The sequence below is a fragment of the Halyomorpha halys genome, unplaced genomic scaffold (genome assembly GCF_000696795.3).
Source record: "Halyomorpha halys isolate HHAL.00 unplaced genomic scaffold, Hhal_1.1 Scaffold682.1, whole genome shotgun sequence".
Taxonomy (NCBI): domain Eukaryota; kingdom Metazoa; phylum Arthropoda; class Insecta; order Hemiptera; family Pentatomidae; genus Halyomorpha; species Halyomorpha halys.
Genome location: NW_027106326.1, coordinates 369,206 through 381,669, shown reverse-complemented (window position 1 = coordinate 381,669; position 12,464 = coordinate 369,206). Strand labels below are relative to the sequence as shown.

At 32.7% G+C, this 12,464-nt stretch overlaps 1 protein-coding gene across 4 annotated transcripts in view; it reads left to right on the top strand.

The window, feature by feature from the left end:
• Window positions 1–12,464, top strand: part of LOC106685331 (uncharacterized) — a 44,344-nt gene that overhangs the window by 7,843 nt on the left and 24,037 nt on the right. For all 4 annotated transcript variants that reach the window (XM_014427930.2, XM_067044661.1, XM_067044660.1 and 1 more), the window contains 4 exons: window positions 3,342–3,503; window positions 9,922–10,051; window positions 11,187–11,445; window positions 11,546–11,795. In XM_014427930.2, the coding sequence (XP_014283416.1) occupies window positions 3,342–3,503; window positions 9,922–10,051; window positions 11,187–11,445; window positions 11,546–11,795 (801 nt within the window). The remainder of the gene's footprint in view (window positions 1–3,341; window positions 3,504–9,921; window positions 10,052–11,186; window positions 11,446–11,545; window positions 11,796–12,464) is intronic.

The window sequence follows — 12,464 nt, the reverse complement described above, 5'->3', positions numbered from 1 at the left end:
CAAGCAAAACCATCACTGGAGCTCTCTACCAAACACAATCAATGAGATAGAGCTGTGCACTCAAGGAAAAATGCACCTTGCTACTCCTGACGTGAGAAAATTATTCTCTTAGATGATTGTGCTTGTCCACATGTTGGGGCACTGATGAAAACCTATTTGGAAACACTTAATTGGGAAGTCATACCCCACCCATTGTATTCACCAGACATTGCCCCTTTTGATTATCATTTGTAAGGTTCAATGGCACATTGTCTGAGAAGCACTTTACATCAAATCAAAAATTGGGCTGTTTCATGGATAGCCTCAAAAGATAATGAGTTTTTCCAATGTGGTATCCAAATGCTACCAGAAAGATGCTAATAGTGATGGACAATATTTTGAATGAAATGTAATGTATCAATATTTCATAATAAATTCCTAATTTATAATAGAAAACAGCGGAAACACATCTTACCTCTCATAAAAAAAAAAAAAAGTAAGATAAAACCACAGCATACTTAGTGATATTAAGTATATTTTTGAAACTTTTAAGTTAAACAATTTACTGAAGTAATTTATTGTTTTACTGTTACTGAAGTTCTTTGTCTTGGAATAATCTATTACATTTTTTTTTCTCAAAGAGAAGAATACCTCTCCCTAGAAACCAAATTTCACCAACACCTCACCCAGAAAATATTTTGTAAGCACTCTCATACCTATACTTCACAGACTCTGTTTGGGTCCTCATTTAGAAGATCTTACAGTATTGTACTAGGCAGCATTCATTCCACTCTCTTATTAAATAATTAGATAATTAAGAACAGATTTAGAGCTGAAATACATAAATGAGTTAATAGTGAACAGATTCTGTAACTACTCTATCGTTGCAAGTATCTGGTGCGATGTGCATTTACAAGTATACATGAACTTGGGTAAAGTAAATATTTTGGTTGTTGAAAATTGACCAATTCATTTTTCAAATGCAAAAATTGATCAATTTATTTTTCAAATGCAAAAATTGACCAATTTATTTTCAAATACAAAAATTTACCAATTCATTTTTCAAATGCAAAAATTTACCAATTCATACAGTGACATCTGTAGGGCCAACATTTTATATCAGCTGAGCACTAAAATCCTTCATAACAGACTTAAAACACTGTATATAGGTAGCTCATGTATTGGTGCTACTCCTTAATCATGGTCAGGAAGTCTAATTTTATATTGAGTATGTTTGAAGAATGGGATCAACAGTTTCTTCAAAGAAGCTTTTGTATGAATAGGAAACAAGATTTTGTTACTTTTATACACAAAAGCCACCTTGCTTGGTTACCTATAGGATGTCATTTCTTTCTGTAAGGACTGCACTGTTGCCTGGGTGAAAAGCATGTCTAAAGGTTTTAAAGGAATATTATGACTCACATCATAAGTCATTAACATTGTTGATGTTTCTCTTTAATCAAGGGATATGTTCTTTGGTATGAGATGCAAGGAGGAAGTAGGTCAGTTCATGATGAATTTTCCCTCCTCCTGTTTATGATAGTAATTAGAAAGTTTTCAGCCTAAACTATCTTGTTACTTGCAACTCATTGCCCATTACTTGATGCAATTGTCGTAATTCTACAGTTGCAGGTCTCCTTCATCTGCCCACTTGATTTGGAAGGATAGGTAGCAATCAGGACTTAGAGTTGATATGGTATAGTGAGTGATGTATCAAGCCAGTTGAAAAATTAGTTTTAATAAAAAAAAAAAAAGCTCTCATAAACGGAGGGAGTCTTTAGGAATGTTCTCAATTGAGAACATTCCTAACATTCTAACAGTAAAATACTATTAAATTAACAGTGTAATTTAAGGAACCTATAAAAAGGTAACTAAAAACTTCTTCTTTATATAAAAAAAAAAAAAAAAAAAGTAGGACAAAAAAATTGTCAATAATCATGAAATATTTCTATATTTTTAGAAATAGAATCAATCTAGAGCTAATAATCAGGAATCACTCTGACAAAGACCTGTAGTGTGGATTGAAAAATTGGCAAAACAATAAATACTATTGAATTGTTTCATTTATTTACATTTGACTATCCCCCAACATTTCCTTGGTTAAATTCCACCGTATACTATCTTATGCACAAGATATGCTTTTAGTAGCTGAGAAAATCAGTCAATATGAAGTATTTACAAAACTGTTTAAATCAATAAATAAGTTATATAAATTCTTTAGTTAATAGGTAGTCTTATCAACATCTAAAATGTTTTTTTATAATCTTTAAAAATGGTTAATTATTTTTAAACTTATTAAATTCTGTGATAAGTTAACTTAATTCATAAAGATAATTATGTTTTAACTTAATTCATAAAGATAATTATGTTTTGTTGTGGATTATTGTATAAAGGATGTTCAATTTTGTTTAAGTACATAAAACTCATTGGTCATGGACCATACTTTATCTTAAAAATTAATAATAATGAGGTTTTAAGGTTGATTGTGAATAAATATGTAGAGTAGGTGTGAAAATTTCTTTATTAATAATTAATAAATTTATTTCTTCTGATTTTTACGTTTCTCTAAATGATGGTTGTCATCTCTTTTTGTTTTTTAGCCCTGATGAAGAACTAAAATTCAGGTCGAAACGTCGGCACAAATAAACAATGTTTTGTTTGTGTTTATTTACTGAACCCAACCCCCTCCCCTTCCCCCACCATCTTCTCCACATTAATTATAATGATTTGAAAAAGCTTGGATTCATTGAAAAAACAATGGATTACAACATTGAATAACTTACTTTAAGATAGCAGTATTTTAAAAAATAGGTAAAACTATACTTACCTATCCTTTGATCTATAAAAATATTTTGGAAGAGTGCTGTAGTCTTGATAAGGAACTGGGTGTACCTTATAATTTATCATCTAAGTATATTTTAGATATATTAAAAAAAAAAAAAAAGATTTAACTTTATAAAAAGGTTATTCAACTTTTAAATTTCAGTACTTTATTTCATTTATTTGATTTTCCATTAATGTAGATTTATTTAAGTCATATTCAAAACTTTCCAAGGTTCCTTTTACCATATTTTTGTAATTTATGTTTATAAAAATTATTATTCCATAATTGTTTCTGAAAATATTATTTAGTAACATTTATTTTTATTATCATATTCTTAATATCATAATTCCTGGTTTTTATCATCTCAAATCTAATTAGCTATTGTTGTAATATCATAATATTGTTGTAAATATTAACATTGATTTATTAATACACTATTAAAACTTTCCAATGAATTGTAATGTTTATGGAATTCAATGATTCATTATTGTTAAATGAGCCTAATATATGTATATATATATATATTTTTTTTTTTTAGAAGTTTTTCAGCTGTCATTAACTTTTTGGCCCGGGTTGTTCTTGATTCGAATAATAATGAACTACATAATTACCTTAGGTTTATTAGTCATATTATTTCAGTTAATAAACCTGCTGTTCACTACATACTTTCAGTGTTTGATGAACTTGAAGTTAAAAAAATGTAAGTGCAATTTTTTATTGATAATATACTATCATATATTAATCTTCTTATTGTATAAGTTTTATTTATTTTCAGAAATTTCTCTTCCTCAAAACAATAACTATTCTTTTTTAAAGGTAACTTTTAAATTTTGAACTGGATATAATAATTTATCAGAACCAAATTTTGACTGTAACAATCATTACTTTTTATCCTATTTAACCATTCTTTTTCTTTTCAGCTTATATAAAGTCTCTTAACATATTATAAAAATATACCAAGAGAAAAAATGATATGCACAATTTATTGTTTTAGAGATAACACCATTGCAGATAGCATCAATTATTCGGTGTGAACTGTCCTCCACTTCCTCGGTTCTGTCAAGCGCTCAATGGTGATGACATTGCGTTCTCTAATTACTGTCACCCTGAATGGCCCCTCGTAACACAGAACCTCTTTCCTTCTATTGGAACCGACTTTCTGATAAACTAACATACCAATTTTGATAGTTCCCGTCATGTCCCTGGCACTCAAATTCTGCTACAATGCACGCTTACTCTTTTCTTTCTCACCTTGATCCTTAGTTTCCTCAACATGATGGAATTGCTTATGATCCTCCCACTCCAGTCGTCTCGCCTCTGTATTTCCTCTGCCTTGTGTTTAGCTTAAAAAGTATTTCAAAAGAGGAAAACCCTTGACTGTATGGATTGAGTGCTTATAGGCCATGATTGCTCGAGTCATTGCTTCAACTGGTTCTATCCCTTTATCCGCTTGATACACACCCTTAAATGATCATTTAGTGTATTATGAAGGCGTTCTATTCCTCCTCGACTCTTAGGGTGTCCCAGGGTGGTAAGGTGCTAGATCATCTCTAGTATTCTCATTTCCTCCTGGATAACTGTTATTGAACACCTTCCTGCTGTCAGATGAGGTTCTATCAGGGGCTCGAATTGAAACCAATTTTGCAGAGCGGTTAGGACTGCCTCTGCTGATCTATCCCGCACAGGGTATGCCATGGCTACCTTGTTGAATAGGTCAATCACCATTATCCATTTATACGAGGGTAAGTGAATATTTATCTGCAATTTAGTTATATTTTTGTTTATGTTGGTAGCACTGTCGTTTTGCATTGATGAAGCATGCTTTGTTTATTTGTTATGTCTATGCAACTTTCAAGCTGCTAGTTTAGTTCCGTTATCACTGTCGTGCTGAAACTGGAGTTAGTACCGAAACAAAAGAAACCTGTCTGCTAAGCTAGAGCTGTGCCGCATTTTGTGCAGACGCGTTTCAAAATTCAACTTTATGAACTCAAAAATGCAGTTATTTCATACCTCTTGGTATGACTCATATGAAAATAGGGTTGGTACAGACTCAAAAGAAATCTGTCTGCCAAGCTAGTGCTGTGCCGCGCGTTGTGCAGACGCGTTCCAAAATTCAACTTTAAAAACTTGAAAATGTATTTATTTCATACCTCTTTGTTTTTGACTCATATGAAACTAAGGTTAGTAGCAAGAGAAAAGAAACCTGTCTGCCAACCTTGTTCTGTGCCACCCGTTGTGCAGACATGTTCCAAAATTCGACTTTGGAAACCCAAAATTCAAATTCTTTGCGGTTAGTTATTTATATCTTTCATTTTATTTATTAAATTTTTTATCAATCTGAAATTTGACAAAAAAACTAAGTTTTATCTATAAAGTGTGTTGCGGTCTTTCAATTGATTAATTTCCTGATCGTTGGTTTTTCTCTTGTACATGAAAGGTACTTTAGTAACAAACATCATTATTAGTAGAAAAATTATAAGAATAAGAAGTAGTTAGTAATTAAATTTTATTGAACGATTTATTAAATAACAAAAGAACAGTTTTGTGAAAAGTTTTCAAATATCAATATTTACCAACAAATACTTCTTAAACTCTTCTTTTTTCATATAAATAAATCGTTGTTAGAAATCCAAGCAAGTTGAATATACTACAAAAAATATTCTAATTAGATGTTAGGCCTTAAGTTAAAGCTTATTTAACGTCCTAAAAATAAAGTTTTTCTGAGAAAATGTTATGCATATGACGGGTATATCTCTGCAACTATTAGGTGTACAGACGTCTATTAGGCATCAAATTAAAGCTTATTTAACGCCCTTAAAGCAAAGATATTATTAATTTTTTCGTAGGAGTAGTAGTTTTCATGATATTAGCAAAATAAATTCTGAAAATGTTGATTTTTCGGTTTTCTGAGAAAATGTTTTGCATATGACGGTTATATCTCTGCAACTAATAGGTGTAAAGATGTCTATTAGGCATCAAATTAAAGTTTATTTAACGTCATAATACAAAGTTATTACTAATTTTTTCATAGGAGTAGTAGTTTTCATTATACTACCAAAATAAATTCAGAAAATGTTGATTTTTCGTTTTTCTGGCGAAAATTGTTGCTTTTGATGGCTATATATATGTTCCATATGTAGAAGAAAGAGATGTACAAATATAAATGGAATGAACCCTAATTTTTTTTTTAATTTGGATTAAGATTATGTAGAAATTTCATGTCAGCTATTTATGAAAATTTATGGCAATGAAACATCTTCAATCCCTCCTTTCAAGTGGGTTCGCTTAGAAAAAATTAAAATATACCAATTCGTCCCTGCAATGTTGAGTAATTTTTTACCGCCATTAATCCCCCTTTTTTGTTAGCAGAAATTTTTGGATTGAAATTTTGATATGAGAAGAGGACATTTTCAATCAAATGTGGTATTTTTGGAAATGAAATACTAATACACTTGGATATTTTAGCTAATAATGAAAGGAAAGAATGTGAGGATATTGGAAAGGATAAAGTGCAGAAGTCGCCTTCGGATAACGAGTTTGATGAGTTTTAAGGGGATATCTAAAAACTACCTGGATCAGCTTAATTTTTAGTTAAACAAAGAGAATAAAAGATGTTAGCAACGACTTTTACATATTTACCAAATTTTAATTAGTATTGATAAATTTCATTGTTATTTTTTATCTTTTTGTCTGTTTCAAGTAATTTTAATTTCATATGCATATTTATCTAAATAACGTGTACAAATATTTTTAAAAAAATTATGAAATAGGCTAGAAATATCTTGCCGGATATAATACAAATTTTGAATTTTGAACAAAGTTTAATTTTGTATTTCGTCTGCACAAGCTTGGAAGACAGGTTTCTTTCGTGTCAGTACCAACTCAAGTAAAGAAATTTCAGATAGGTAAAAAATTTACTAAATAAAAAAGAATATATAAATAACTAACCAAAAAAAATTCGAGTTTCCATAGTTGAATTTAGGAACGCGTCTGCACAACGCGTGGCATAGAAGAAGCTTGGCAGACAGGTTTCTTTTATTTCGGTACTAACCCTTGTTTCGTATGAACTGGATTGGTAGACTCGTGAATTTTGACTCCTAAATGTATGTAGTTTACATTAGTGAATTCAAAAATTGGGGTGAGATAACTGCCTTTCTTTTCCTCTTTGGCTCTTGTACTATAAGTTTCCTATTTGATAACTATAAAATTTTATAATTTTTTTTTTTTTTTTGCCCTAGACTCCCATTGGAGTCCTATACTGCCTAACCATGGTTGGGAAAAAAGTCAACACCCCTAGGCCGGATTTGGATCGGCACCGCCAATAGACCTCAAATTGGTAGGACTGTGTCTGGCTACAGGTGGCCCCTATTTTATATATATATATATATATTGCAGATTGTCCTCATAATTGACTTATCCTCATACACTCTTCACATGAAGGAATCTATTTTCAGATCACTAAGTGGTACTGCCACAGTTGTTTCTTCTTGCCTTGCACGGGGTGGATGCCCATCATACTTCATGCTAAGGCAAATTATGCCACTCCCGATGGTCTCTTGGATGGTATGCCTCGTTCCCCATCAGAAATACCTGCATCATAATGCTTGAAGGGTTTCATTCAGCCCTTAGTGATTAGTTTTACCTTGGTGGTAGGCGATCGTCACTTCCTTTTGCCATTTCACATCTCTGAGGGTCTCCACCATTAGCATGCATCGGATGAATGACTAGTTCATCCTGATTTGATCGTTTCGTCATAATCTGTATATTTTATCCCACACCACAGCATTTCCCATGTATAGATAGTGGATCTTTCCAGGTTTGGATGCGTCCCTCAGTGCTCTGCAAATTTGATCCTCGTTGACATCTGGTTGTGACCAGATAGTGGTAATGAACTCTTGCCATATTTGGAATAGTTCCACCTTTGTTAAACTGGGGGTCCTTGTCTTTCAGATGATTATCTGTCTTTTATCATCAAAATATTCCCTTTTGCTCCCCACCTTCACTGCTTAATCTTTGCTTCCACTTTCATGCTACAGGGCCCACCCAGAGTAACTAATTGGTATTGACATGTCTGGACCTGGAGTTCTCTTCTCTTCCATTTAGCCTCTCCAGTGCTTCCCGGTTCGCAGTGGTATAAGAGCTCCCAGTGTCCACGAGGTATCTGACTTCTCTTACTTGAATGATAGGCAGACCACTGCTCCCTTTCCTCTCATTGTTACTCACCAATATGTGGTTGCCTCCCTGCTGGTACACATCTCAAATCTCCTCTCCGGTCCTCCCTTCATCCCCAGTCCACCTTCACACGTTTCTTCTGTTCTTCTGTCCTTGTCCCTGGTCCCTTCCTTCTGCTGCTGTCTCTAAGGCCTCCAACACTTCTGTGGACTTGCTTGCAAATTACTTTCTTCTCTGGGGTACTCTTCTCCGCCTCAGAATCTGGGTGTTAACTTCATAACTGGGACCACTGTTAGGCATTACTTCATGGGGGGAAATGTTGGAGGTTCCTTCTTGCTCACTTAAACTCTTCCTGGAGCTCAGAAAACTCTAGAAGACGTCTCGCTCACTGGTAATCTCTTCTTGATAGGTTGCAATACCGGCAAAGATCGGCAATAGTATCTGTTCACCAGTATACTGGGGAATGATGTTTGCGAGACTTTGAAGAAAAGAGGTCAGTATATGCACCTTTTCCTCAGCCAACTCTTTCAATTCACATTCATCCTCTAGCATTACAGTGCATGAACCGTCATCAAAAGTTTTCATGTTCCAGCCAAAGGTTCTCCATCAACAACTCTTCTTTCTTGTAGCTGTGTCCTGTGTAATTAAGAGAGCCGTACCATAACCTTCCTAGCCTGGAGAACTGGTAGTGGAATGACCGCTGTTTGTCTACCTCCATAGGCTTGACAAATGGATCTTACTGCTGTAATGGGCTCTGACTCTTCACCCAGGAGATGCTTCAAGGCCTCCACAACCTTCTCTTTGGTGGAGAGATCATCCAAATCTCTAAGTTCGAAAATGGACTCCTCTGTCTAAATTCGCACTTCCGTTCCTTTGCCAAGCACTCGCTCCATTGAGCTTTTCAGTATAGCAAGAGAGTGGTCTATCTTATGGTCCAATTGCAGAAGTAGATCGTCTTTATTAATTGTAGTTATTAAAGAGGCCATTTCCACTTCTCTTACCTTTCCTAGAAGATCTGTGTTTGACTGCCTCTCTGGTATCTCCACAATCACACGTCTGGCCTCAGAGGCTTAAGGCAAGTTTCTTCCTCAATCTTTTGCCTACTTCTTACCAATATTCTTGTGGTTCCTTACATTGAATTGCCGATTGGGATCTACATTATGGTGCGGAGCTTGATCTACCTTGGGTTGTACCATTTTCCTGGTATTCTTCCTCTTATCACCCGCCAAAGAAGGTGTAACTTTAACAGCATTCTTTCTTGCTGGATTTATCTCCTTTGTTTGGGTGTGGCCATCTGCAGTTTTTATAGGGAAGGCAGCTGTTTCCAACTTTTCAAAGTAAAGTTGGATTTCACAGGCATAAGTCCTTATCTCATTATAAACATTATGCCTCGTATGGATGATGAAGAGAAGTTCGTTTATCTTATGACCAAGGTTCTGCATCACCTCTGAAGTAGTTAATCTATTACTAGATGCTACAATGGTCAAGTCTTCCACCATTGTAGCACTGTCATATGATGAAGACACCGGGGAACCCGCTTTCACATTCCCTCAACGCCAGTACTGGGGTTCCGTGCCCCTGCAATGTACCACAAATAATGTTATCTTCCATCATTTTCATTATTATAAAAATTTAATTTTATACCTCCTGCCAGGTTTTAAACAGCCACCTCCAACCTGAGGAACAGATGCTGACCAGCATGCCGCCTATTCTAGGAACCGTCATGCCTGGATTTGTATCTAGTTTTGGTCCACCCTGGGTATTTTATTTTCCCAGTTCCCACCATATCTGGTGAGAATCTATCGGTCACTTGGGGAGGCACCCAATGGGAGACTAGCAACTTCACACGGTGTTTATGTGTGTTTTTTTGTATATTAGATGTTTCCAATATTATATAAAGTGTTTGTATCCGGATGTATTTTTAAAGTTATGGTTTAAATTTTTAGGGTTGGAAAATTTCGACCTGTCCTTAATGATCTTCTGTTCAATCCAAACAGTGATCGGCTGCTTTCATGGATAAAAATAACAGATAGAGTTGATGTTCATCTGCATCACACTTTCTTACATTGGCTTAAGGTTTAGTATTGATTTATATATGAATGTGGTTCAGTAAAACATTTGTAATAAAGTTATATTATAAATAGATGTATTAATTATTATTTTTTATATTGGATTAGCCAAGGACAGTCACTTAATAATAAAATAACAATTAGTTAGTGTCTTTTTATTCTGACTGCTGACTTTTCAGCCCAACTATTAAGCGACCAAATGTAAATGATGAATATATATAATCTTTACACTTCCTTGAAACTGTTTTTTATTGTTTAAATAAAATGAAGTTTAGTCTCAAAACAAATTATATTTCTTTATAAGTCCGAGGTTTCAGCCAATTCGGCCATCCTCAAGGACAATCTATCACAAACAGCTTTTATTATACATATCGTTTTTAACAATTTTAAACAAATAACAATATTATTAATAAATTATCATGCCTTAATACAATTTTAGAACCACCCCAATTTTAAAAAAACTTTATACAGGCTATTCTACCCAGGTCATTAATATCAGTCCACAATTACTTTATGAGACATGTATAGGTGTGTGTATACACATTCGATCATTATACTCACTATGTTACATGGAATGGAGGATTATTCGAAAATGAATTTATCAATGATATTTAATTTTAGGTCAAACATATTAATTTCAATCATTTGTACAACATTGTAAATAAGATGTAATATTTGTTATAAGAGGTGATATTTATTTTAAGTAAACTTTATTTTATTTAAACAGTAAAAGATGAATTTAGTATCATAATAGTTTTTTCTGTGTTATTGTTTGAAAATTAAAACTTGCTGTTGTTCCGTGTTACTAACATTTTATTTTTCAACTCCTTTAAGTCCTTAATTTATCTAATGATGTATGCCTATCAGTATGTTTGTCCAGGGGCCATCTGTAATTGCCATAAAATTGGCCATTAGCACTTCTGTTTATTAGTGTTTTCTTTAATTATCTATAAACTAAAAATACACCTTTGAAACTGGGAAATGAATTTAATTAAAAATCTGTGGATTATAAGTTTTATTTGAATATTTTAATTTATATATTTGTATAATTTTTGATCTTTGATCTTTTAAATAAAAATTATCTTGTTGAATGCCAATGAAATCACAATTCACTGAAATCAATTGCTATTATTTTATTGCAGTACACGAATCCAGAAGATTGTTCACTTGCTGTTATTTCTGTCAAAAAAATCCCTCTTGGAAATATTCAAAAATGTTTCATTCTTTCAAGTGTTATTCATCATCAAATGTTTTTGACTTGCAATCCTGCAGAACCAATAGCATTACTTAAGTCTTTGATTCCACATGTTGGTGTGCAGACACATTCGATCATTATACTCACTATGTTACATGGAATGGAGGATTATTCGAAAATGTATTTATCGATGATATTTGATTTTTGTAAGTCAAACATATTAATTTCAATCATTTGTATAACATTGTAAATAACTTAAAATAAGATGTAATATTTGTTATAAGAGATGATATTTTTATTTTTTAGGTTATTGGTTTTTAGAAAACTTTACCATATGGGATGAAATTCTGTGTTTTATGTTGGTTACTCTAATACCATTAATGGAAAAAAATGTTTTTGCTCCAACATGTCATTTAAAAGTTATTACACTGATGGATAAAATAAATGAAAACATAAGTCACAAAACAACAGTTGAGATGATCGATATGAAGTCAATTATTTTGAGATATACCGTTTACAGACATAATTGCGTTCATGAATCAGTGCTGTTATTGAGGTATATTAAATTTATTTAAATGGCTTTCTTTATTTATGTTTGCTTATATTGGGTGTCCATTGAGGTTTGGTGCATTCCAAAATGAAAAAGAGCCCTTATTCTTTTTGAACATAATTTAGATGATATTATTTTTAGGAAATGAGTTTCCTTCAACCCCATATTGTTAATATTATTTTTGTCCCTGCAGACCTCTGTTATTTTATTTTATTTACTTATAATTAGCACTTGCCCTTTTTGGATACTTAGTATACTGTGTTCTTGCCAGTCTGTATTCAATGATTTTACAAAAATATATATATAACATCATGTAACTGTAATCTGTTTATTTTAATTACAAACTTCCAAACATTGCTCACATAGTTTCATCTTAAAGTTTCTATTTGAAATTGGGTGATATTTGTTTGAAAAATATCAATTTCGGAATAGATATTTTATTTACTTGTGCATGATTAAAAATCTGTCAATTTTTAGTACAAAAACTGTATATTTAGATTTTCAATAATCAAACCTCTTTACAAAAGAGAGCCTGTCTGTTACAGAGGGATGTTTGCTGTACTAAATAGCTTATTAGCCAAGCATGTTTATTAATAAAAATGGTAACACTTTCAGGTGCATCTTATTTGTGAAATTAAAAATTAAATCTCTGCTTAAGCTTCTGTTAAAAATTAA